The sequence below is a fragment of the Hippocampus comes genome, unplaced genomic scaffold (genome assembly GCF_001891065.2).
Source record: "Hippocampus comes isolate QL1 unplaced genomic scaffold, H_comes_QL1_v1.1 scaffold151, whole genome shotgun sequence".
Taxonomy (NCBI): Eukaryota; Metazoa; Chordata; class Actinopteri; order Syngnathiformes; family Syngnathidae; genus Hippocampus; species Hippocampus comes.
Genome location: NW_017805591.1, coordinates 29,916 through 55,338, shown reverse-complemented (window position 1 = coordinate 55,338; position 25,423 = coordinate 29,916). Strand labels below are relative to the sequence as shown.

At 43.0% G+C, this 25,423-nt stretch overlaps 1 protein-coding gene across 1 annotated transcript in view; it reads right to left on the bottom strand.

Annotated features, from left to right (window-relative positions):
• Positions 1 to 638: 638 nt before the first annotated feature.
• Positions 639 to 25,423, bottom strand: part of insrb (insulin receptor b) — a 49,574-nt gene continuing 24,789 nt past the window's right edge. The window contains exons 2-22 of the mRNA XM_019880212.1: positions 23,208 to 23,416; positions 22,981 to 23,114; positions 16,921 to 17,060; positions 16,594 to 16,738; positions 16,301 to 16,515; positions 15,306 to 15,432; positions 14,910 to 15,160; positions 14,142 to 14,309; positions 13,865 to 14,063; positions 12,603 to 12,735; positions 12,301 to 12,454; positions 11,996 to 12,144; positions 9,656 to 9,812; positions 9,341 to 9,437; positions 9,118 to 9,185; positions 8,788 to 9,017; positions 8,419 to 8,529; positions 8,153 to 8,315; positions 7,562 to 7,691; positions 7,329 to 7,463; positions 639 to 5,981 (exon numbers count right to left, since the gene is read on the bottom strand). Of these exons, the coding sequence (XP_019735771.1) occupies positions 5,627 to 5,981; positions 7,329 to 7,463; positions 7,562 to 7,691; positions 8,153 to 8,315; positions 8,419 to 8,529; positions 8,788 to 9,017; positions 9,118 to 9,185; positions 9,341 to 9,437; positions 9,656 to 9,812; positions 11,996 to 12,144; positions 12,301 to 12,454; positions 12,603 to 12,735; positions 13,865 to 14,063; positions 14,142 to 14,309; positions 14,910 to 15,160; positions 15,306 to 15,432; positions 16,301 to 16,515; positions 16,594 to 16,738; positions 16,921 to 17,060; positions 22,981 to 23,114; positions 23,208 to 23,416 (3,470 nt within the window). The 3' untranslated portion in view covers positions 639 to 5,626. The remainder of the gene's footprint in view (positions 5,982 to 7,328; positions 7,464 to 7,561; positions 7,692 to 8,152; positions 8,316 to 8,418; positions 8,530 to 8,787; positions 9,018 to 9,117; positions 9,186 to 9,340; positions 9,438 to 9,655; positions 9,813 to 11,995; positions 12,145 to 12,300; positions 12,455 to 12,602; positions 12,736 to 13,864; positions 14,064 to 14,141; positions 14,310 to 14,909; positions 15,161 to 15,305; positions 15,433 to 16,300; positions 16,516 to 16,593; positions 16,739 to 16,920; positions 17,061 to 22,980; positions 23,115 to 23,207; positions 23,417 to 25,423) is intronic.

The window sequence follows — 25,423 nt, the reverse complement described above, 5'->3', positions numbered from 1 at the left end:
TTTACATGTTCCCTCACTTTTTGCAGGTGGTACGTTCCAAGCCCCTCCCAGTAAGTGATTCTCATTCTTATATAAATACCCTGTAGGGGTCAAGCTGATTTTTTTTCATGGTCTCGATTTTTGTTCAAACAAATTCATCCCCCCAACCCCCAAATAAAATACATTTTTGACTCGTCCGACGTAGAAAGAAGAAAATAGCAAGAAAATGTGCCAAAATAGTGAGGTAAAATGGCAAAGCATTAAGTTATGGTCACAAATCAAAATCCCCAATAGAGTGAATCTACAATAACCAATCTGCAAAGTAGCGAGGCAACACCGTATTTGAATTGCTACTCATCTGATTTTAAATTAAGAGGTTTGAAAATACATTAATAATTTATGTACATTTAATCTATTATAGTTTTTACCAGCCAATAAATCAATAGTGACACAAAAATGTTACACAAATTATTACAGTTTAAAAGTATTATATAAAAGCATGCTTTGGAAACAGCTTGAAAATAAAAATATACTCCCTAATTCCCATAAATTCTCGCAAAAAAAAAAAAATGTCTGAGTGAATATTTCCAAACAATGGCCTTGCTAAACTTCCCAAGTAACGTCAATTGCCGACGACTTTGCAACCCACAAGATATGAGCAAGATCTTTTTTTTTCTTTCTTTTTTTAAGGTCATGAACAGAGCAAACTTCCCTAAATCAAGTGCTTTCATGTTTCCGAGCAAAAGAGGAGGGGATCCACTGCTATTTACAGTTAAGAGCGACTTAATGAGCTTATTTTTCTGAATGTTGGGATGTACGTCAGCAACAATGGGAATCCCCACATTGCGTGTGCTGACATACATATTTTCTACGAGTGTTTGTATATCTTAAAGAAGCTATCGGCTGGTATACATGATTTTCTCTTTCCATGCATGAAGCAAGCTTAGAGCAGACAAAAAGTTCCATTTGTTTCTTTTTTGGTACAAATCGGTCATAATAATCCCAAATGATATTTGATCTCAATAAACAGTTTGAGTTGCACAGAATTCATAGAAGAGCAGATTTCATCGGGCTTCGTTTCATATTTGGAGGTGCGCCCGAAGGGGTTCAGTGGGTTCAAAGCAAGGCACTATTGTGGGTGGGTTTGCTTTGCAATTCTCCCATCCAGCCACTAGGGGCCAGTCCAAGCCGCTTGACGTCAGAGAGAGCGCAGGGTTTTCCTGATTGTCTCCAAAAACAGACAGGACGTCAACGTGGTGAAAAGAGAATATTCGATGAGGAGGGTGGGCTTTGCGCGTCCTTTTCGGCAAGGATGCTGAGAACTTTCTGTTCAGTCACGACTGATATAAAAGGTAGCTAAGGTGTATCTCTTCATCCTCCTCCGAGTATCAGGCCGCCTCCCTGAGACTACAAAAAAGGTTACAATCGAGATTTTCTACATCTGGTTTGAGTTTGTATGGCACACAGGATTGTCCCAGTCTTGCTTTGTCCAACCCAAATGGGAGAAAGTTTGTTGTTGGGGGTGGGCAGCGGTTGGCTTGCCTGCTTCTCCTCCTCCTCTTCTTCTTTCAAACCAGCCTGTCCCGATCACCCCTACACACCCAATCCGCACATCGTTCTTGTTATTCTCTTGATATTCACAGTAGAAGACTTGGAACACAAAGGACAAGAAAACCAGAGGCATTGATACACCTAAAGAACTAAAGTCTTGGGACAAACTACTGAGATGCCCCCCGCCCCCGCTTTCTTCTGCACCAATGCAGTAAGCAAGGTTCATGGTTGAGTGAAAGAATTTCCTGTGGTCTCACAATGGTCCAAAAACAAAAGATTCCCTCACACTAAACACAAAATCCTGTTTTTGTCACAAAGGGGGAGGGACCACCTTGAAATGATTTCATTTCCGCTGTTTTAATGTCCCAATACTTTGGTCCATTTAGTGTCCAGGAGCACACGCGATTAGGCTTACTTGGGAAAAGTGTATTTTGAGGGAGCTCCAGTACAACATTAGCTTAAAAACAAAAATGGGGGAATGTCATCAATTATTTAATGGAAAATTCATCAAAATGTGTGTAAGGTAGGAAGCAGGCAGAAGGAGGCCACTCATGTGAGCGATGTTTGAAAAGATTGCATGTCACGCTTGCCTCTGCGTGCACTCAGGTAGACTTCGGCCAAGACAAGAGACAACAAGGACGACGACAACAATGACGATAAACAAAGCGCAGGCATTCCTCAACGACGACAAACAGGACTCCGGCATCGCTTCACCCTCACACACCCACCAATTTTTTAAATTCTTTTTTTTTTTTTTTTAATGCTCCACTTAGTTGCTAACCGCTTTGCTCATGATCGTAACAAAATAAATATCTACAAGTTCGGGCACCATCTTGATAAGGAATTGCATATGCCACAAGAGGTGTCCGAGAGTTCTGCTCACTTTTCATACGACATACTACGAAACTCGGAGCCGCTTGCGTTCACAGTGACTTGAAAGTTCTTGTAAAGCCAAACGGTTCTGAGTGATGTACTATATCAAATGTTGGTGCAGTGATTCCCAACCCTTGTGTCATGCCAATTACCCAATTTCACTTAACTGGTCTTAAAATGATGTTTTTTTTTTTTTTTTTTAATAGCGATAATCGATCGTGCTTCTGCTCTATGCCAGCGATATACCGTGACAGGCAGAACAATTCAATGTTCTTCCACTAGATGGCAGAGGCGAGACATCCACGACCCGTGAATCCCCCTGTTGCCATTCATACAACAGAATAGCTTTGTGTGTACAGGCTCACACCGAGTCAATCAATTTTTGAGTAAACCGAAACAGAATTATCATCTTTTCGGGATACAGGATATACTGGAGTAACATTTATGTTTGGTGAGCCTTTTCTAATGTTAAATTGTCTCAATAAAGGTTGGGAAACACCGTTAGCGTGACACAGCTCAAGTCCACCATGCTTCTATCATGCATCAAATCCTTCTTTTTAACTTAACTACATCACATTTCATTTACAAGAGCCCAAGATTTATCAAAGCTCTACCTCCTCGCACGACCCCACTAATGCTTCGCAACTCCAACTTTGGAGAAGGCACTGGTATAAAACAGAAGGGCTTCTGAAAGATTCTGACAAGCTTCCGAACGCTACAGGACCCGATTGGTGGCCGTAGTTGTCGGGTTGCACACTTATTGACTGATATGGGTGAATTCATTAAGAGCGATAATGCTCCTTTAAAATGATGTCGTGATAAAACAAAGCAAAGTTGAGTGTTGAGCAGAGGCGGAAAGCAGGAGAAAAAAATGGGAGTAAATCGCGGCGACTAAATCCCACAAAGTCAGACCCGAGTGGACCCGCGACATTTTTCCACTGTCTGGCTCTACTCGGCTCCGTTTGGATTCCTACTGCAACAAATAAGCAAAACAATCTCAGTCAGACCAAGCGGAAGGAGCGTCCCTTTTCTTTTTACTTCCTCCCTTTTTTCCCCAAAGAAGACGGAGGGCACGCTGCTGCAAAATGGAAATGGTGGAGTATAGTAGCGCAGCGTCCATAGCTAAGGCACCGCAACGGGGTAAGCGGATGTTAACACTGACATATCATCAAACCCACCAAAATCCTCAACCAATGAGCAAGCAGCGGTGATTCACACTACCGGCGCTCGAGAAGCATCAGTCGGGAGCCCGTGCAGTTGAAAAGGAAGCCGTAGACAACCACAATGCATACTACGGGATATCTTTGGGATTTTCTTAAGTGCTCCACGTGGATGAACGCACAATTGGGGCGTAGTGGGGAAGTTGCTCAATTACAGCTTCATTCAGTGAACAAAAACCAGAGATCCAATTTTTAGCCCGCATTTAGATCTCAAGTGATGTTGCGATCGCAAAAACACAAACTGAAAAAAAAAACCAAACAAACAATGAAATGTATCCTCGGAGGATACAAATATAATTGGCGCACTCACATGCCCTCAACTCAAAAAGATCGTCTGTCTCCTCTACCTGCTGGAACTTTGTAGCCATTGCGTGGAAGGTGGGAGTGGAACAAGGCAGGGTTGGGGGAAGCATGAGAAGTCGGAGAAACATGCAGAGGCAAACCTAACAAGGAGACAAAGGAGAAAGTCGCACCTTTCTTGTCACTGGAGATTCGGCCAGTTTCGTAGATTCTGACAAATTTTGCTTAAGTGGACAAAAAGGATCACACAGGCCAACCCAACTTGAGGACACTCGGAACCTTCCAACTAATACAGGGACTAGTGTTGCCATCAAAAAAAAAAATGGAAGTACATTCACTGGGCCACCCTCGGAGCAAAATGTGATCAATCGTCACGTGACCTCTTCCGTCCTTTTTTTTTTTTTTTTTTAAAAAAAGCTTTTTTCTGATGGTTTTAGTTATCGCCGTAAAAAAAAAAAAAAAGTCTCCTCTTCATACAGACAGAGGGTCCGACGGGGACTTAATAACAACAAGAAGAACAAAAAAAAAAAAGAAATGATTCAGTGGGTTGAAGTTATTTCCCGTCCAGGTGGTCACAATACGAGAGGAGAGAGCACTCATGGCAGATTAGTGGGATATCTGGGGCTATAAAAATAAAAACATTTCAAGGAAAAACATTGGCAAAAAAATAAAAATCTAGATACTAACAAAGCTTTGGATGAAAAATATTACAAATATGAACTATGTACAAAAAACATCAATGTCATATATTATATATATAAAATGTTGGTACCTTCATACCAATATTCCATATATACTATATATATTATATAAATTCATATATTTCTATATCTAGTAAAATATATCAAAGCAGCAGCTATTGGTCAGTCTGAGGAACTCCTTTATCCAACTCTTAACTGTTTAAATATCCTTCAGCCATATAAGTGAGGACACAGAAAAGAGAGAAAACAATGATAAAAGCAAATAAATTAAAACTAGTCACCCGATGAATATGTGTGTCATTTTGGAATTCTGCAGAACCAGAAGGAAAACAAACAAACAAACAAACAAAAAAAAAGCAAAACAAAAGCAAAAGACCCAACGTTCCTCTAGGATTAGACGTTTGTTCTATGATCAACTCATCCCACCGTTTCCAAACTGAAATGTAATCGTCGTCAAAAGGGAACAAACACGAGCGCAGAGAGAGACACTTCTCTTCATGTATAGGCCACATATCCAAAGGCCACTATCTGAGTAAAAAGACTGAGTCAGAAGAAGAAACGCCCAGTGGAAGGGAGAGCCACGTTTTTCAAGAGGTCGAGCATAAGAGCAGCCTTGTGGTTGTCTAAGGTTCCTCGTGTTCACAGTTCTTTTTTTTTTTTGTTTGTGTGTGTGTGTGTGTGTGTTTTTCCCTCGATCGTTTCCAACAAAATGCGTCCTTGGAAACGTGGGGAGAAGGAGAAACCAAAAGGATGATAGCAGAAAGACCCATGTGCTGTTTGCATCCCTTGCTAGCCTGTGTTTGGCAGTCATGAGGAAGAAAAAGTAAAAGTCCTGAGATCTGTGTTTGTATGTGTGTGTGTGTGTTGAGAAGGTCTTCTCCAAGGATAAAAGAAAAAAAAAAATTGGGAGGATTCTGAAGAATTCCGAGAGGGCTGCTGGAGAAAAGAAGGAAGGTTGAGGTTGGGCCAGTTCAACAAGTTCTTTCCGGACAACAGGAAACGTTAGGAAGGGCTGGGTCTGGGCAACGATAAGATTCGTCCGTTTTTCTTGCCACCGTTCATGTGTGTATAGGGGACGTGCTCCTCGTAGTTCCCCCTCAGGGCCACAGAGGGCCCGCCGTCTCTGTTTAAGCTCTCCTCTCTCTGAGAGTACGAGGACGGGTCCAGGGGGATGCTCTCCATGTTTTCCAGGTCCAAGTCAAACTCCTCGGTCTCGGGGACCTTGTTCTCCTCGCTGTAGAAGAAGGAGACCTCCTGGAAAGACGGGTGCAGGTCGTCCCGCAGCATTTCGATGATCTCGTGGAACATCGGCCGCATTTTGGGATTGTACTGCCAGCACATCTGCATTAAGTTGTGCCTGCATGTTCGAAACAGGAAACTCGCAAATTAGGAGGCGGAATCACATGACCCAAACATCCCTAAATAGATGAGGAAAATCGTCAGTACCCTAGACACATTTCTGACATATTTCCCCAAGTTTATTCAACAAGGGCTGGGGCTATTAAATACAGTAAACCAGCCACCATCGCGGGTTCCAGGTTTGCGGTCCCTCTATTTCACTGATTTTTATTTATTTATTTATTTTTGCTACTTATATCGGGTGTATTTCCACTGTTTACCACTGGATGGCGGCACACTTATTAGCTTGAGAGGGTAAAAATTTGCAAGAACAAGACAGGAGGTACTGTAGTTCGACACAGCCGAGTTTTTGTTGAAAATTATTCAATGTCATCTGCTGTAATCCTGCTTTTTATGCCTACAGAAATCAACAGCTATAGGTTAATTTTATAATGTACGTCTAGGGATGTATTATAACTCGTTTACATTGAGGGATCAGTACACTGTACATTGTTTTTGCTTCATCAATTGCTCTCTCTCTCTCAATTTATGTGTTTAAATGCATTTTTATTGTTTTAAAAGTGTGCTTGAACACCTTTAAAAATGAAATGCCGCAAATGCTATAAAAACATGCCTCGAGAGTATTTATGGAGGTCATTTCTATATCGCGGACTTCATTTATTGCGGGAATGGGTTGGAATGTAACCAGCAATTGAAGGGGCTTGACTGTATTTTTAGCATAAAAAATTCTACAAATGGCGCCATCGATTAATCATATAAAAATAGATTTTTAATTATTCGACACAATAATGTGCATGTTAGGTGCATGTGTCGTCCACTCGAGGCCGCCATCCTCACGTTCCACTGTAGTATGTGACTGAGTGTGGAGGGTTTTTAAAAGCGGAGCCTGCCCTGGTGAGTCAGCGTGTTTGTTTTCTTAGCGTTGTCAATCAAGTGACTGAAAATGCAGCTCTGTCTATTCTTGAATACATTCTAACTCGCTAAATTCATTTTGCTAATATTGACATGTCACACTGTGTCGGCATTTGTAGACATGCTGTTATGATACACATTGCACTTGTTATCTATATATTCTTCGTTTTGTGTGAAATTATCCCAAACTTTGGTTATTCTCTACCTTGCATGCACTCTTTCTGTCGTGCCAACTAATTTTTTTGTACAGGAGGTGCGTGAAACAATAGTTTGTGTGGAAAAAAAAATGATCCTTGCTTCAATCTTTTTTGGTAATCGAATGATTTAAGTTAGTCGTTAAATTGTTGCAGCCCTAGTTAAAACACATGCAAAACTCACAAACACTTGTCATCTTAAGTGAGTACAAGTGAAATTGTGACTTTCAAGAACTCACATCCTCTCGGGACAGTTGTCCGGGCGGTCCAGGTATCCTCCGTCCATGACAAATTTGAGAACCTGCTCATTGGACAGGCCCTGGTAAGGCTGCTCTGCTAGTGTGCTGATCTCCCACAGCACGACGCCGAACGACCTGCGAGAGAGCAAGAAAACATCTCAGGATGTCTTGATGACAGAAACATTTGCAGCTGTCAGGCGCTTGTGGGGGCGGGGGACAGACTCGTCGCCTACCAGCAGTCAGAGTGGGCAGTGAAGACTCCGTCCTTCAGAGACTCCGGAGCCATCCACCTGACAGGAAGCAGGCCCTTCCCCCCTTTACGGTAGTAGTCAGTCTCGTAGATGTCTCGTGTCATACCAAAGTCTTAGACGAAGGGAACGTAGGAGGGGGGAAATCAGAGAGCAGTTTTGTTATCTTATTTAGATATATGAAATCATGTAAAAATCTGTCATTATCATACAAAGCATGACAAACTACACTGCAAAGTACAAATGCAATATAAAACTTATTAAGTTACAAAGAAGACCACAATGTAGCTTATCGTGAAGGACCTCAACGCATTCTGTTGAATGGTGGTCAACAAAATAATGAGTGACAAGTAATGAGGTCAGCCAAAATGAACTTTTGTCTTTTTGAACGTTGACTTTAAACGAAAAACAACTGATACTGAAGATTTTTCTTTTTTTTAATTTCAGATTCACATACACATAAAATAGGGGGAATTTTATGCTGGATTGTATTGTGTGGTGTGCAAATCAGCATAGAGAAAGATAATGCAGCCTCAAAAAAACGAAAACAAACAAAAAAAACACGTGTGTTGGTACCTCCAATCTTGACAGTGAAGTCCTCTGCTACCATGCAGTTTCTGGCTGCCAGGTCTCTGTGCACAAACTTCTTGGCGTTGAGGTAGGCCATGCCATCTGCGATTTCCGCAGCCATCTGGATCATCTCCTTCAGGGTAGGTGGAGGACGACCGGTTGGGTTGTTCTAAAAAACAAACAAACAAACAAAAAAAAAAAAAAAAAAAAAAAAAAAAGTGACTATGGGGTGGAATATTCATATTGGCCATGCATTTGCTGGCAGCGCATACCTCGGAGTCTGGCCTGAGGCTTCGCAGATAACTCTTTAGGTCACCGTGTGTCATGAGCTCCATCACCACAAGGGTGGGTTGACCCTTGGACACAACACCTAAGAGGCGTACCTATAAAAATACAAATGATCAAAATCACAAATGAATATTGCCACCCTTCTATGGTGAATCTCGGAACTGATTATATGAGCCAGCAGGAGTAAATATAGAAAGGAATGTTGGGACATATGTCAAGGCAGTAAAAGCGCAACTCCAAGTTGGAATGTTTGTTTTGGGAGTCAAACTGTGAGTCAGGATGGTAGCGTCAACATGACAAGCCAGTCGGGAGTGCTTATGCTGGTCGAAGTGACTGTAAGTGTTGTCAATTACCACATGGTGACAGCTGAATGCCTTCATAACGGAGGCCTCGTTGAGGAACTCGATCCTCTCTCGCAGGCTGGCCGATTCGTTGACCGTCTTGACGGCCACGCGGGTGTCCGGGTCACCTTTGACAATGTCCTTGGCGATTCCTTCGTACACCATGCCGAAGGAGCCCTGACCCAGTTCCCCGAGCACGGTGATCTTCTCCCGTGGCACTTCCCATTCGTCAGGAACATAAACTACACAAAATGGTGGAGTTGAGAGTAACAGTCAAATCATCAGCTGAAGAGTTATAGGCCCCCCCCCTCCCCCCCAAAAGTTTGTCATGATGCTTCTTACCGTCGTTGGCACTGAGATACTCTGGGTTTGAGGAGGCAATGAGAGGTCCAGTTGGGCCCTCTGTCTGCCTGTAACCGATCCAAATCAGATTTTTTCGTGAGATTTCTTTTCATTTAAAATATGTGCTTTGGCTCCAAAAATATTGGGGGAAACACTGCCTGAATGAACAGCGGGTCCCTTGGTCTTAAAGCTACGACATGTGGATGCTAACATCTTTACGTACTTTTTCTTGAAGACCACAAAGACGGCACCCCCCACGATCAACAGCAGGATGAAGCAGATAACTGGGCCAATGACAACGCCAACTATACCGGGATCCTCTGCAAGTCACATCCAAGTCTTTGGTCAGGTAACAGTTACAAGCCGAGCCAACAGAAGGCAACTTTATTTCAAAATGTGAAATTTTAAATGGAACAATGTGAGGTCAATGTAATGTATCATGTCCACATGTGTGCTGTATGTTGCAACAGTCCACTTGTGTACTGTCGATGAAAACAATCTGTTAACGGTTTCATTTCAATTATTCATCCGGCCTTACTGTTGGGCATGAAGAAGTAGGTGGTTTCTGTGAAAGAGCCGTTTCCTGCCAAGGAGGTGGCGCGGATCCTCACGCTGTAGTTCCCGGGGTGTACAAGCGACAGCTTGGTGCCGCCAGACTTGAGGTACGCAGGCCGAGAAACACAAGCTGTGTGGACCTGGTGCCCCGCCCCCCAACATTAAAATAGTCAAGAATCCAAATACGTACGGATGTTTTGTCAGGTTTTATCGGTCCAACTCATGTATTTCTATTGTTAATTTTTCATATGCCACCATTGTGTTAAAAAAAAAAAAAAGTTTAATTGAAAGGTCAACCATGCCACACATCAGGGGGTGTTCAAACTTTTTCGTTTGAGGGCCGCGTACAGAAAAATGGAAGGATGAAAGGGACACTTTAAAGTTCGTCAACTTTTTGAAACATGCTAAAGTCAATCAAGAAGGGAATTTTATATATACTGTGTGTATGTGTGTGTGTGTGTGTGTGTGTGTGTGTGTGTGTATTTTTTTTTGGTATTTTCCAGTTCATTTCACCAGCTTTCTGTTAAAGGTGTTAAGGAAAATAATTGATGATTTTTCCAAGTTTTTGGGGTGGCCAACATCCTCCTATCTCACAGGACTTAACAGAAGGCGAATCCGATGTCCACATTCAGAACCAAAATGAAGAAAAAAACTATAGTAAGGTGATCATTTTTCAGTTACTTGAGGATCATTAATATGATGTATTCCTAAATCAGTCCCACAGCACAAAGTGAAAGAAACAATTTTTGTCTCTAAAATTGAATTATCTTTATTCACGACAGTGTTTCGAAGATAAATTGTGTTATTCTTTGAATCATTAATGGCTTATCTGTATCTTCGAATCCAGTGGAAGGTTCTACAGTACTCCCCCCACCCTTCACCTTTTTAACTAACCTTGTGGCTCATGTCAAATGTCATTTTTAGTGTTTGACATCCGCTGAAAAATGGATGGCGGGCCGTAAATGCCCCCAGGCCATAGTTTGGACACGCCTGCTATACATTTTAGTAGAATGATAGTTTGTTTCAGCTACAAGATGCGTCCAAAGTGCAGTGCAGTGCGGTGCAGTGGAGGTGCCTGTCCATCCCTGTGCCTGCATTCTAGTCTTCCTTCCCGCTTCTGTCACTATGGAAACAGTGCAGCAACTGGCTTCTCAACTCAGGCAGTGGTACCATGAATAGCAATGCAAGTTGAATCCACACATTTATGCCACACAAACAACTCACAGATAAATATATGCAAACATACACAGCAGAGGTAGCGGCGCTGCAGTTTTATAAACGAATAACCACCCCCCGCCTCTCCATGGAGGATTTTGTAGTTCCGACTGTCCGACTACATACAGCATGGCATTGTAAGGCAATAATGTAGTTCCTAGACCTCCTGGTGGTACAGTACTGACCTCAGTCTCCTTTTTTTTTTGGTATTTTCCAGTTCATTTCACCAGCTTTCTGTTAAAGGTGTTAAGGAAAATAATTGATGATTTTTCCAAGTTTTTGGGGTGGCCAACATCCTCCTATCTCACAGGACTTAACAGAAGGCGAATCCGATGTCCACATTCAGAACCAAAATGAAGAAAAAAACTATAGTAAGGTGATCATTTTTCAGTTACTTGAGGATCATTAATATGATGTATTCCTAAATCAGTCCCACAGCACAAAGTGAAAGAAACAATTTTTGTCTCTAAAATTGAATTATCTTTATTCACGACAGTGTTTCGAAGATAAATTGTGTTATTCTTTGAATCATTAATGGCTTATCTGTATCTTCGAATCCAGTGGAAGGTTCTACAGTACTCCCCCCACCCTTCACCTTTTTAACTAACCTTGTGGCTCATGTCAAATGTCATTTTTAGTGTTTGACATCCGCTGAAAAATGGATGGCGGGCCGTAAATGCCCCCAGGCCATAGTTTGGACACGCCTGCTATACATTTTAGTAGAATGATAGTTTGTTTCAGCTACAAGATGCGTCCAAAGTGCAGTGCAGTGCGGTGCAGTGGAGGTGCCTGTCCATCCCTGTGCCTGCATTCTAGTCTTCCTTCCCGCTTCTGTCACTATGGAAACAGTGCAGCAACTGGCTTCTCAACTCAGGCAGTGGTACCATGAATAGCAATGCAAGTTGAATCCACACATTTATGCCACACAAACAACTCAAATATATGCAAACATACACAGCAGAGGTAGCGGCGCTGCAGTTTTATAAACGAATAACCACCCCCCGCCTCTCCATGGAGGATTTTGTAGTTCCGACTGTCCGACTACATACAGCATGGCATTGTAAGGCAATAATGTAGTTCCTAGACCTCCTGGTGGTACAGTACTGACCTCAGTCTCCCCAACTTTCCTGTAGAAGACCTCATAGAGGATGATGAGACCATTTGGAGAGACGGGTGCCTTCCACTTAATGAACACGGATGCAGGCTCACCGTTCATTAACTCATGGGTCACCTGGCTTGGGATGTCATCTGCTTTCTCTGTACATATCAGACCATGAAGAAGAAAATAGACAATGTCGAGATTATCTTCCTTGCATGCTTTGGGGGGTTAAAGTGTTGATCATTTCTCAAGGCGGTGTGCATGCCTGTCAAACGACACGTGTGTATTTAAACAAAGGTGCAATGCGTATTCACCTTCCGGCATAGTTCGAGCACTGATATAAGTCGCCATGCTGCAGCGCTTGAGGTCTGTGGGATGGTTGCAGGCCATAATCTCAATCTTATAACTGGTAAAGTGTTGCAGGTTGGAGATGACAGTTGATTCTTTTGAGAAGACTTTCAGTTCAACCTGTGCGGGGGAAAAAAAAGAAATTCAAGGATGACCATTTATACGACGTCATATTGCTTTCCAAGCCAAACTGGAATGATCGTGTCAGTCAAATGATCATGTCACTGAAGCCAATAATTTGATAAACAGCCTATGCGGCAAAAAAGACCTTAGCTCCCTCCTCATCCTCCTCTTTGGGTGTGGCTTTGGTAGAACCGTTATGAACGCTGGGGACTGTAGGAAGAAGGAAAGGCATTTCGGTGGCGTTGGCCACTCCCACTGAACGTCGCCGACGCGAAGGTCTGGAAGAAGAACGCATGAAGCATTTAGCAAATGTCGAGAAAAAGAGAGAGGAAAACGGTTTGAGGCTCCAGATGAACGAGCGACAAAAAGGTCGAGGGAATATTGCAATGGGCAGACAGGCTTGTTTGGACCCCCTCCCCCTTAATAGATGGTCATTCAATCAGGTTGTTGATGGGCGTGGATTCAAACTTGTAGGCATGTAATTGTAATTGAAGCTGGATTTTCCCCTCACGGGCTGGTCTGACTCCATGACATCTATCCACTGCTTTAACAGAACAACTTCTCCGTACCTCCACTAGATGGTGTTCATGAGCCAACGTCCACTTCCTGAAATGTAAATGCACCACTGAACCCATGGAGCAAGACCTTTTCGCAGTGGTGTACCAACTCTCTCGGACGGGCATCTTCACTTCTATGAAAGCATCATTGACTACATTGTACTTGGCTTGCTAAGAGTTCAGAGCTTCAGGGTTGAGTTAAAAGCTGCTCAGGTGGGAGGGAAAAAAAAAATGTCCTAGATCCCCTTGCGTGATGGAAAAGAGGAACACGGAGAGGTCTTCGTGCACCGGCTTGCATGACACTGACCTATTACAGCATGGGCTCGAAGTCCTGCTGAGGTGTGTGTGACGTTCATAGTGTGTGTGTCCGAATGGCCGTCTGCATGACTGCACGCCTGACTGGCGTGAATGATAATGGCCGCAGTAATCACTCCCTGTAGAGAAGCCGCAACAGAGCGTGTATGTGTGTTTCAAGTGGATGGGTTAGGTGCGTTGGAGCCTCCAAAATCGGCACCTCCCACCATGTGCCCACCCACTGTGCTGCCCGGAACAAAAACAAGTCCACATAAATGACACACACAAACATTGAAGGACAAGGGAGACTTGGCACGCAGCTCCAGTAGACAAAGACGAACAAAAGACGGGTGATCATGTCTGGCTGGTTGGAGGGCCTCTGATAGTCTGCCGTACCACCGAGAGAGTAATAACAGAACCGCGATCTGCTCTGCATGTTAAAATCCATTTAAAAACACCAGCAACTTATTTGCTGTGTTCGCACTTTGACTTTCTAGCGGTCGCCGTGACAAGAAAACCAAACCGCCGCTGTTGAAATGGCACTTCTGCAATGTACCTGCTCTCAAAGACTTCATTGTGCAGGTAGTTCTCAAAGGTCTTGCGGTACTCAATCTCCTCCTGCTCCTTCTTGAGCTGAACGTCCGTCTTGGGACAGGCGCAACACTTGCCCCCAATGTTCGGCTCGTCTGTGTGGTTCCACTTCTGCTCGTCATCGCTATCCAGGTGGGTCGGGGTCCGCGATGGCAGCTTCATTCCTGTGGAAGGGCCAAATATGTTTTCCGAGTGCGACAAACTGATTCGCGCGAAAACAGCTCACGTGGTCGGATACCGACCTTGCAGGCAGTAGTCAAACTTGTAGAGGTCGCTGTCCTCGGGTTGCTTGCGGCAGACAACCCGGTAGTGGGTGATGTTGCCGTTGGGATTGGTGGGGGGCTTCCACTTGAGGATGATTTGAGAGGAGGAGTTGGAGGAGGAGATGGGATCCAGAGGCACTGAGGGCTCTGAGGAAGATTGAGGTCGACAAACGTTAGGGCAGAACATTCTAGAAACGTCTGACTCCATCAGTCATCATTGATCCCCCCCCCGCCCCCCTCTCTGTTATTGCTGTACGAAAGTAACCTGCCGAGTCTTTGTCCCCCATTGGCACTATGGAGAAATGATTTGAACGAGTCAGTCCTTTGTTTGCACGTTTGTGTGCATGTGTGTGCAAATGACGATCGTGGCGTTCCTGCCAAGTGTTTCACTCCGTTTGATTGATCAGCGGTCAGGCCAAGACACATTCGCTATTAAAATGGAGCAAGAAAACATGCTGCTACGAGCAGCATTTGAACAATGTTGCGTAAACAATTCAGGTCAACACTGACTAATCATTTATGAGTGAGGATTTTTCCTGTACCTCAAGACACACAAAATGTTTTTGGGTGGGGAAGCACGACATGCAAACGGTGTTTAAGAAACTACAAGATACCTGGAAGGCAAATATGGTCAAAAGTTCAAATTTAGATTTTTACTTCTTAATCCCTCTGGTCTCAAATAAAGGTCTACAATTAGTTAACGCGTCAATTCCAATTTGTATGTGGCTCTCAAGCAGTGGAACTCACTGGAAGCATCGGTGCGGACATAGATGATCTCACTCTTGGCCCCGTGAACCTGATGTTCGTCCGACGCAGACAGCTGGGTTTTCACCATGATGGCGTACTGAGTCCACGGCTTCAGGGGTCGGATCAAATGGCCCGGCTCATTCTGCTCCTTGTTGTCGGTAACACGTGCCGGTGGGTCAACGTCGGCGATCACCCAGCTGTTTGAACCGCACGCATCCTGCCCATCAAACTCGGTCACGTTCTTGTACGGCCTTAGAAGACACGAGGAAGAAGAGGGAAGTCAGCTGTGATATGGTGTAAAACATCCATCCGTACGTTTCAGAACAATGGCAGAATTCACGCTAAAGAAACACCTGTCCAAAAGCAAGACAAATTGGACTTGGGTCAGATGCTTACGCTTCTTTGTAGAGAACCATGAACCCCAGCAAGTCTCTGAAATCTAACGGCCAAAAAGGCTCCCACTTCACTAAAATCTTGTTTGACGCCGCCTTGATGAATGTGAATTTCAGCAGCTTGGTTTCACCTGGGAGATAAAGCAGATGATCAGCATGTATCTTTCACCCCCCCCGGGGGAAAAAACAACTACATGAATAAATAAATACAAAATAAAAACAGGAGAGGTTCCTCTAATGTGTGTACAAATCCAGATGGCCTAAAAGCTAGAGGCACATGCGCTACATCTGCAAACATTGGCGCACTCAATCCTTCACCACAAAAACAATGGAAATAACACTCTAAAATACAATGGTAATCATGTGGGGGCTCTATCGTCAAAATCACTTTGGAAATAAACAACAAACCACCCAGAAAATGTCTCATCAAAGAACATTAAGTTTAGTGTCAAACCACATAAAGGCGATAAGCCTAAAAAAAAATTACGTTTTCTACAGTAATGACAATGAAGATTTCGTAGAACTGCGAAGAGTCAAAGCAATGTATTTGCCAGGGCAGTGCACAAATTGGTGGTAACTCCAATAGATGGATTTAAAATTGGTCCAAAACAACATTCCGCCTTTGGCCAATGCACAGCGAGGGATAAAAAGGAAAACCTTTCCAGAGGATGATACGGCTGCGTTAGCGCATATATGCCGATGTTTTCAAAAAAGTGAATATGGGGCTTGGAAAAGCACTTTGGGCAAGACGTATCGTGCTTTTTTTTTGCACCATAGGTGCACTCCATTTATCATTTCATTTGAGCATTTCAATATAACCAAATTGGATTTTTCTTTTTTTTTTTTCCCACTGATGTGTTTTTCTGTAAAAATTTGTAACCCGTGAGAGTTGATTCGGGACTCACTGTTTAAACGTGAAACAAACAACAAACGCAGACTTGAGGTGTGAGTCGGGGCTCTATTAACTAAGTTACGCTCACAGCGATCGCATCAACTTACAGGAGGCTTGGTCTCCGTTGGTGCGCCCAGCAATGTCATTCTTTTGGTTGCGCTTGATGGTGCCCGTCACCTGCTCCATTTTGCTGATTTCAGACATGCACAGTTTGGAGTTATAGTGGAAGAAGGTGCGGCCACGCTGGATGGTCAGGTTGTGCTTGGACCAGTCCCACAGCTCACGCAGATTCTGGTTGTCCAGTGCATAGAAGGAATAGATGCTGAAAGAGATGGAGAGGTGCATTTGTCAGACACTGCGAGAGAGGGGGAGGAAGAGGGAAAAGGGGAAGAAGACTCACTCTCCCTCAAGATGCTCCCCCCTGATGATGCGCAGTTTACGGAGGAATGAGAGGGACACGAGGGCGTAGGCTCTGCGAACCGTCAGGTAGCCTGTGATCTCCTCAATCTGACCCAAACTAGCCTCCAGCTCAGCAGCTATGTTATCTGCAGGGTAAAAAAAAAAAAAAAAGGAAAAAAAAGACAGCGGAGTCAGCTACTGGGGTGAAAAATGATGAAGAGCAAGAAATGCACAGTTAAGACGGTGACTGAGCGAGAGAAGGCAGAGACGAAGACGAAAATCTGAGCGTCTCGAGGAGGCCCAGAGGGAGTTGTGCAAGCGTACTCACTCCCGCCTCGAATCTTGATGATCATGTTGCCGTGGAGAACGGTGCAACCTCTCAACGCCTGGGCCGAGGTGACCGAGTCAATGGTTTTATTCCCCACGCAAAGCTTGGGACAGAGACCTGCGCATGGCGAGCACGTCAACCTGCATGGAGCGAGAGGACCATCAATAAAAACATCAGCATCCTAATGAGAGCGGCACTTGCTGACATGATACCGGTCAAAACGGATCAATACAGACAAACAAGGACGTTTTATGCATTTATTCAAAAAGGGATTACTGTGCTCGATGCATTTCAAAGCTGAGACACGACTGCAATGGAGGCAATGCTGGAGGTCAAAAGGAAGCACCAATTCCAAACGTTTGGGAATTTGGGATGCCAATGTGAGCTTTACCGTGATAGCAGCACATGGTGGCATTGTAACCGAGTTCAACAATCGGGTGCTTTGTTCTTTTCTGGTGTGTGTGCGTGTGTGTGTGTGTGTGTGTGTGTGTGTGTGTGTGTGGTTTAGTACAAGAAGTTGCTTTGTTCAGGAAAAGGCTTTGATTGTGCTCTTCCTATAGTTTTTACAATACCTAATCAACTGAGAGCAGCGGAGCATCTCAGTGTGGCAGTTTGCCCAACAAAAGCAGGCCAAAAACTGTACAATTCGGGATTCAACCACAATGTTTCAGATAAAAAAATATTGACGCAATGACAAAAACAAATTGTGCAAGTGTAGCTCTAAACAACAGCTTGATTGTTTTGTTTTTTTTAAACTTCCGATCGGAAAATTGTGTTGAAATGCTAACCAATCGGACGTTGACCAACAGTATTCTGCCGTGTGAAGTTCCACTCTATTTTGAGATCCATTCACAACTTTTGATTTTTAAAACTAATCAATTTGCATACACTATGTCAAGCCGCACTGTACTGCTGTTTTGGAAAAGGAGTCAAATGACTTTCAAGATGACTGGATTAGTGTTAACATATACTGTGTGTGTGTGTGTGTGTGTGTGTGTATACATACACACACATGAGTCACCCTAATATATATATATATATATATATATATGTTGTGCCTGAAGTAGACAAACAAGTGGCTGTATTTGAACACGGAAAGCAAAAACAAAAACCACAAATGCTCAAGTGCGCAGACCGATTGGCCATGGAATGGGAGATGACAGAGCTCAATGAAGCAGGAATGTGTTGTGTTGTGCTGGTGTGCGTCGGTTCGCGAGCGGGCATGACACAGCACTTCCAACACAACAAGGCCTGGAGTGTTCCAACAAATTAAAAGCCCCTTTTTACACTGCCTGTAAGAGAGGCGTTTTTCCGCCTTTTCACCATGTCACTGTCCTGTATATGCAGCAATGAGGGGGGAAATAGTCGACCCAACTATTTTTTGCCTTTATTTAAAGTACCTTAGCTGTAATGTCGACACCTGCATGAAAAGGTATTCTGCAAAGGGGTGACAAAAGAAACTCTGACATCGTGACGCATCTAATGACCTTAATACCACTGTGTGAAAGAGCCGAGTTACAGCAATACCCCAATTTGCAAATCATGGGTCAGCAATGATGTGGGACCTCTGTGTGAATGAGTCTTAAATAATATGTAGTGGTACAGTAGTAGAAGTATTTCCCAAGAAGGGACACAGTCTGTCTGTATATTTTAAATGTGCGACTATACAATAAATATTTTCCATTTAAATGAATGCTTTCAACATGATGACATTTTGCAAGTGATTTGAATTTATCCCAGTGTCTGCCACAAATTAAAAGTATGGCCAGGAGGCCATACTTGGACTGCTCTGTTCTTTATCCAGTCTATCGAGCATTCAGAGTTTTATTAATACAAAACGCTTTGTTTCAGCTATGGTTGTTGTTGGTTTTTTTTTGTCCAAATTATTTTATCAATAAAGTTGAGTTGATGTATTAATTGAGTTGTTTCCCCCCTAAAATTTGGTCATTTAATGAATGCTAACCAAAATTAGTATTTACCGGTATTCATTTTGTATTTTTTTTCTTCGTGTATGTCATTTATTAATTGGCTAAATTGATTCATTGTAAATTTTAAAAAATGCCAAGACACCAATTTATACATTTACTGCATTTCCTGTAGTGAATTAATTGGTTGACTGAATCATTAATAATTGACCTTAAAAAATGGTTTGTCAAATAACTGTTTCATTTCTTATTTTTTTAAATAAATTTATTCTGCAAACAGTATTTTTTTTCATCACATTAGTGAATGACCTGGCCCATGTGTCCATTTGGAAAAAAAAAAAAAGCAATTGTGCCCCTTAACCACAAATGTTGGGTCACCCTTGCCTTAACCTCTCAAGTCAAACAAGCCATATCCAAAACAGACTGATCACAAATCCCAATTAATACAGTAAATAAATCAAGGTCAACATACTGTAAATAACTATCAGCCAAAGACACGGCATGACACGGTTTTGTTTTATTTGCACAATGCCGGATACAGGCGCAAGGCTCATCATCCTCTGTGCATACATCATCACGTACGGCTGCAGACACAACAAAAAGTGAGACACCAGCTCCAGTCCCCAGAATGCGTGAGCGGCCTTCTCACACTGCAGACGTGCACTTCTGCACGTAATCACATACGCTCGCATGCACTCGGAACGGAGGGCTTCATAGTGCCGCCTTTCAGGAAACCCATTCACAAAAGCGAACCTCGTCCAGCAAGCGCCCGGGCACACACACGCGCGCACACACACACACGCACGCGCACACTGGTTCAACCGCATGGAGGATAACGTTTCATACACAAATGAGGCCTCTCAAAAGAAACATAATCCTGCTTTTTAATTCCGACTGAAGCCTTGACAGCTTTACCTCAGAAGGTCTGCCTCAGATCTCAACCAAGAAGCCGTGCAGTATTGTAGAGTTTTGCTTCTTTCACCGTACTGACATCTCCAGTGGTGGCCACTGTTGTGATGAATGTAACAACACTTCCAAAGCAGCTTCTTTGTTTGCTGGTTATGGCGAACAAAGAATGCTGGGGAGGGGTTTGGAATGTAAGACCAAGCCAGCATGCATTAATTGCCATTTTATATTATGTTTACGCAAATGTTATTATGAGGCCCTTTGCCTGGGAAGCACACCCAAGAGACGGTAGAAAACAAAATTCTTCAACCGTTCGACTCCCCTTGCCACCTGGGGCTCACGATGGAATGCAGTTGTGGATTTTTTTCCGTCACAGCTGACTGGGTCAAACGGCCCATTACAGTTTCCTGAATATTCATCCTTAAACAAAGGAAATTCCACCACTGAATATATATATATAACATATATAAGTGCTTCCGCTTTATGACTTATTATCGAATTGGGAAACACTCTGCAATGATGTCTATTAAACAACGGTAGGAGGCAAATCTCGCTTGTATTTTTGTGCCTTCTTTTTTTTTTTTTGCCCCCTCTTCCACATGGAAAATCATATATTCAGCTCCTTCAGAAGTAACGCTCTAGTTGCAGCGTAGAAAGAGAGAATGTTTTGGCCCGTTGTAGTGAAAAACACAGACACAGAGGCAGACAGCAGGCAGCTAGCTCTTAAAGGGCCAGTGTTTATCTGTCCGGTTGAACCCGGTGACTTGGGCAGCGGCGTCTGGTCGAAAAATCTGGAAGAGTGGATGCAGGTCTGGCAGAACCAGATGCGTCACACACCAACATGCTCTTTTTTTCAACTGCGCTGCTTCACTTGATCTGTCTTTCATCTATCTAGCACCATAGTAAAACTAAAGGGCGAGAGCAAACATGAAACGTTTTGTAACTCCTCTCAACAAAAGAATAGTCGCAAGAGGAAAAAGCAGGCAAGCGTTGAAAGCAGTCAACACAATTGTGGTTTCTCCGGAACTTTTGCCCAACATTAACATGTGTTCCAGTGTCACGCCAGTCGGAGATAATTGCCAGTAGCCATATGGATGACAGTCGCTTCTGTTCAATCACGTTTAATGTCATCCTTTTGGTTGGTTTCTACTTCCTATTTTCCTTCCGATTCCCGACTGTTAGCCAGAACCGCTGTTGACCAACTCTTTGTGCGGAAACAACTTTTATTGGGTACTTCCGTGACTGCTGTTGTGAATTTGGGTCCCACTGGTTTGTGCTCTTCGACCCAAAAAACGCAGAGAGTGAGGATTGACGGGATTCAAGTTTAAGCATGTTTGATTGCATTGAACATGAAGATGTGTTCCAAACTTCATATGGCGAGTATGTGAAAGTGTTCCAGTAAATATTGCCTCCATCGAGCCATCCGCTTTCTATAACGCTTATTCTCTTGGATAACGTGCATATGAGCATACAAAATCACACACTCTCAAAGGAAGCCCCTATTGCGTCTGCCTGAGGGAGTATGATTGACTCTTAATGCAACGTTCTTTTTGGGGAATCAGAGAGAAAGTCGCTCACTCTCATGCACACGTGGACACGATTCATGTTGGAAAAAAAAAAGCCATTATAGGAGGTTGAAATGTACTTAAATGAACTAAAAGCCCAGAGTGTGTTGTCTTTCTTTTTTTAAACAAGCAAAAACATTTATACCAACAAACAACGCAGCGAACAAGGGTAGAAATGCTTGCATCCAGGTAACATTTTAAATTATTTAGCCACATGATGGAGATATCCTCGGGGCAACCTTCTCTTATTTGAACACAAATACAAAGCGCTGTCCTTTTAATTCCCTCTTCCATCTGTCCTCCTTCACCACACCCCACTAATGTCTCTGCACGAGCAAAAATTGCTCCTCTTCCCACTAAAGACTCATCTTGGCCTGCCACTTGCTAAACGCATGTCAGATTTTCCGAGCCACAAAGGGACAACAGGAGGACTTTACCCAATACATTTTAGGCTTCCTGTCCAAACCTGTGTGAATGTTTTGGAACATTTCTCCTCTTTTAGTAACAGTTGGCCAATCTAAATAAGAAATCCACTGATGTGCTCTCTGTGGTCTTTAATACGTGCAGAAAACTCATGTCAGACTTTTTTTTTTTTTAAACACTGTAGTTTGCCTCTTTACCCATTTTTATCTAAGGAATGTTCAGTCAACCGGACTACATCTGCACTGGTTATGCTGACGACAGCAATCGTCAACTCTGATTAAATCCAAAATAATAAAGAAAAAAAAATCCTTAATACATTTGCTTCACATGAAATAATCACACTTAAGCCGCCTAAGTGAACAAGTTCCAAGTCACTGAGTAATCTTTCAAACAGGAAATTAATCAGTTATTGGCAGCAAAATGAATCTGGCATTATAATGCAAGCCGGCTTCCAAAATAAGCAACGCTTGGCCAACGACTACAAATGTGAGCAAGAGGTAATTCAAAATCACTAGGTACTGTAGTTGGAGATAAGAGTTAATCGTTTTCGTAGCCGTGGTTATTTTTACATCGAGACTTTCACTGTCAAGGGAGTTTTCGGGAGCACATCCTCACATTAAAAACACGGCTCTTTCCTCTTGTCACTGTTACAAGATCTAATTTATGCAGGTAAGTCATCCACAATCATGATTCTGTAGCCGGACCGGATGTTAAGGAATGTATGTTAAAGGTCCATTTAGTAGAGCAATAGGTTGATGTTAAAGGTCGTAACCTTTCGGTTTTACGACCATATTAATACGCCAGTATGATGGACTCGGCCGCCCTCAGGTCAGAATGTCAAAACCCTGATTTATAAGACACCATAATCAATGGGATGATTAGAAAATACTAAACACTTCCAGTTAAAATAAAGACTCATTGAGAAGTCATTTCATTATTTCATGAATATTTTAAATCTAGCTGTTAGCAGAGCATTGTGTACACTGGCCTTTGCTTTTTGTCACCACTAAATACCTTTCGAATTATTTCAGGAAAGGAAAAAAAACAAAACAAAATCCGCCTTCGTGTTTGATCAACTTCCAAATGTCATCACTGCTTGTGTGCGAGTGAGTATGTTTACGCAGTGTAGCAGCAAGCCTGTGGAGACGGTATGACACTTGATGTGGGTGACTGATAGCATGTGCCAGTCGCCACTATCAATAGTGTTGATGGTGGCATGTGCGTGCGTGCGTCAGACATACATGGAGGAGTTTATAGTGGTGTATCCAGAAGGACACTCTGGAATGCAGGCGCCGTTGTGGATGACGTATTCATGGCAACCAGACTCCCGGCCCTGGTTCAGTCTCTTGGTCTCCTTACACTGGTTGTGGAGCGCCTGAGAGAAGCGGCAGAGACAAAACAATTCTTCAAGACTATTTTCAAGTCTATCAAGGGCTACTACATGGGTAATATCAGAGCAACAACACACCTGACAGAAGGAGAAGCTGACGCAGCGCCATCCCCGGAAGACGTAGTATCCAGCGGGGCACTTCTCCACACAGGTGTTGGCGTGCTGGAGGTTCCTGCAGGCCACGCAGCTGCTGGCGTTGCCTGGCTCCGAGCAGCTGCCCAAGCACTGGTCGTGGCAGCATTGGCCCCGGAGGTTACACGCGCCATGCTTACAGCGGTCCAGGCACACTAAAGAGAGGCAGAGGGGAGAAGGAAAAGAAGTGGTTAAGACCAGCTTGCACATTGGTGGGCAATAAGAAACTTTCGTTCTGTATCTGCACTGCTACCAAACGGTGAAGCAAAAGGCTGAACATTCCGATTGAGTTTGCCCAAATGGACACCATTACATGCTAACACGAATGACCACTGAAGCGCACCCAATTCGACAAGCTTCAGCTGCAATTCGCATGCAGAAATGGAAGTGAATGACCGCTGACTGCTCGCAGCCCCAGTGAGCAGCGCCACGGAGACAACTTTAATTGCCAAAGGGCTGAACATTATATGTCATTTGCTCGTGTCAAGTTTCATTCGACCTATCGGGAAACAACGTTTGGTCCGAGAGCCAGCGTGTCAATGTGATTGGATTAGCCTTCAGGTTCGACCGGTGCCCTGTAATGATCTAATAAACGGGCGGTTATTGCCTCATCTGTGGCCCAGTAGAGACTGATTACATCTCATACAAGCCACTGACCTTTCTACCAAATGCACATACTAACCGGCTGTGAACAAAACAGGCATCCATAATAAATCACTTAAAGGGAAGGGTTTACGAAGTCTATGTTGGACTCGGGTAACAAAACAGTAATCAAGAGATAAAGAAAAAAAAACTTGGCAAACTCTTGGATCTTTACTTATCAGCATTAAATTAATTTGTCATCCCCAGAGGATGCTTATTATTGATGTTTCAATACCTACCCTTTTACCCTGTTTTATATAACCAGCAGGGCTTGAGATGACGACCAATTTGAGCGTCTAGGCATCTTCATTTTTCAATGGTACGCCCAAAATAAAAATAATAATAATAATAATAAGTTCTATCAGTGCGGCCAGCCATCCAACATGTTGCGAAAGCAATGCTGCTATTTTTTTTTTTTTTGATAGGCTGTACGAATCTGAATACAGATCAGGTTGTTTTGATTTGCTTGTTGTGATGTCATTTGTTACTGCTCCAAAAGGATTGTTGTTGGCACTTCTTCTTACTCAATTTGAAAAGTGATTGGCAGTATATTGCCTTCTAAAGTCATTTCTGTCTCTCTAAATATTGCTTCCAAATGTCTGATATTTGCTGTGCAATTTTTGTGGACAGAGCCTTTATTTATATATATATATTTTTGCCAATATTTCTCATCAAATCAGCTTCATAAAAAACATCAATGACATTATCATTAAGTATCACTCATGATAGTTTCTGGGAAAAATTTCTAAAAAAATGTGTTATCATGACAGGCCTATGTCAATGACTTACATCCATCAGATCCAAAGTGGCTAAAGCTACGGTGCTTACGATGAAAAGAACAATTGCCAATTTCTTGAATGTTAAGGCCAAAAACGTCAGGGAAAAAAAACAAAAAACACAACTAACGTTTTGTGGTGGTGCACCAAAGAAAAGGTTGGTACATTTTAGCAAACCATAACGGACATACAAGTCATATTAATAGTGTCTACATCGCCAAGATGGAATTTATTAAAAAAAGGGAAGAAAGATGAAAGAAGAAACAAATCCACCCATTAGTTACCGGGACATAAACAGGCCCATTTAAAGCAGAAAGATTCTTGTGGTGTCCGAGACTTTTATCCAACGTTCCAGTGTGTTTCGGTGTCTTTGAGTGAGCACTAGCAGACACCAGAACGGCTGAGCAGACTGAGCAGCATTAGCTTCTGTTAAGACATGTTTAGAGCCAGTTGTTAGTTTGATTTTGCTAAGTTTGTACTTCCTGTTTTTTTTCCCCTCAATTCCGCTTATGTGACTACTGTGGTTTATTTGAGTACCACTCGGATGAATGGATTGTGGTTGACTTTCGAGGTTATGATTCATCCCATAGAATTTGAAACCATTTGAAACTATATGAACAAAAAGGTTGTTTAGGAAGTGTTGTAACACAGTAAATGAGCTATAGGACAATAGTGGCACTCAATGTTAGCCTCAGTGGGATGCCAACTCATTGTGGCTCACATGAGCACACATTGCCAAAGATA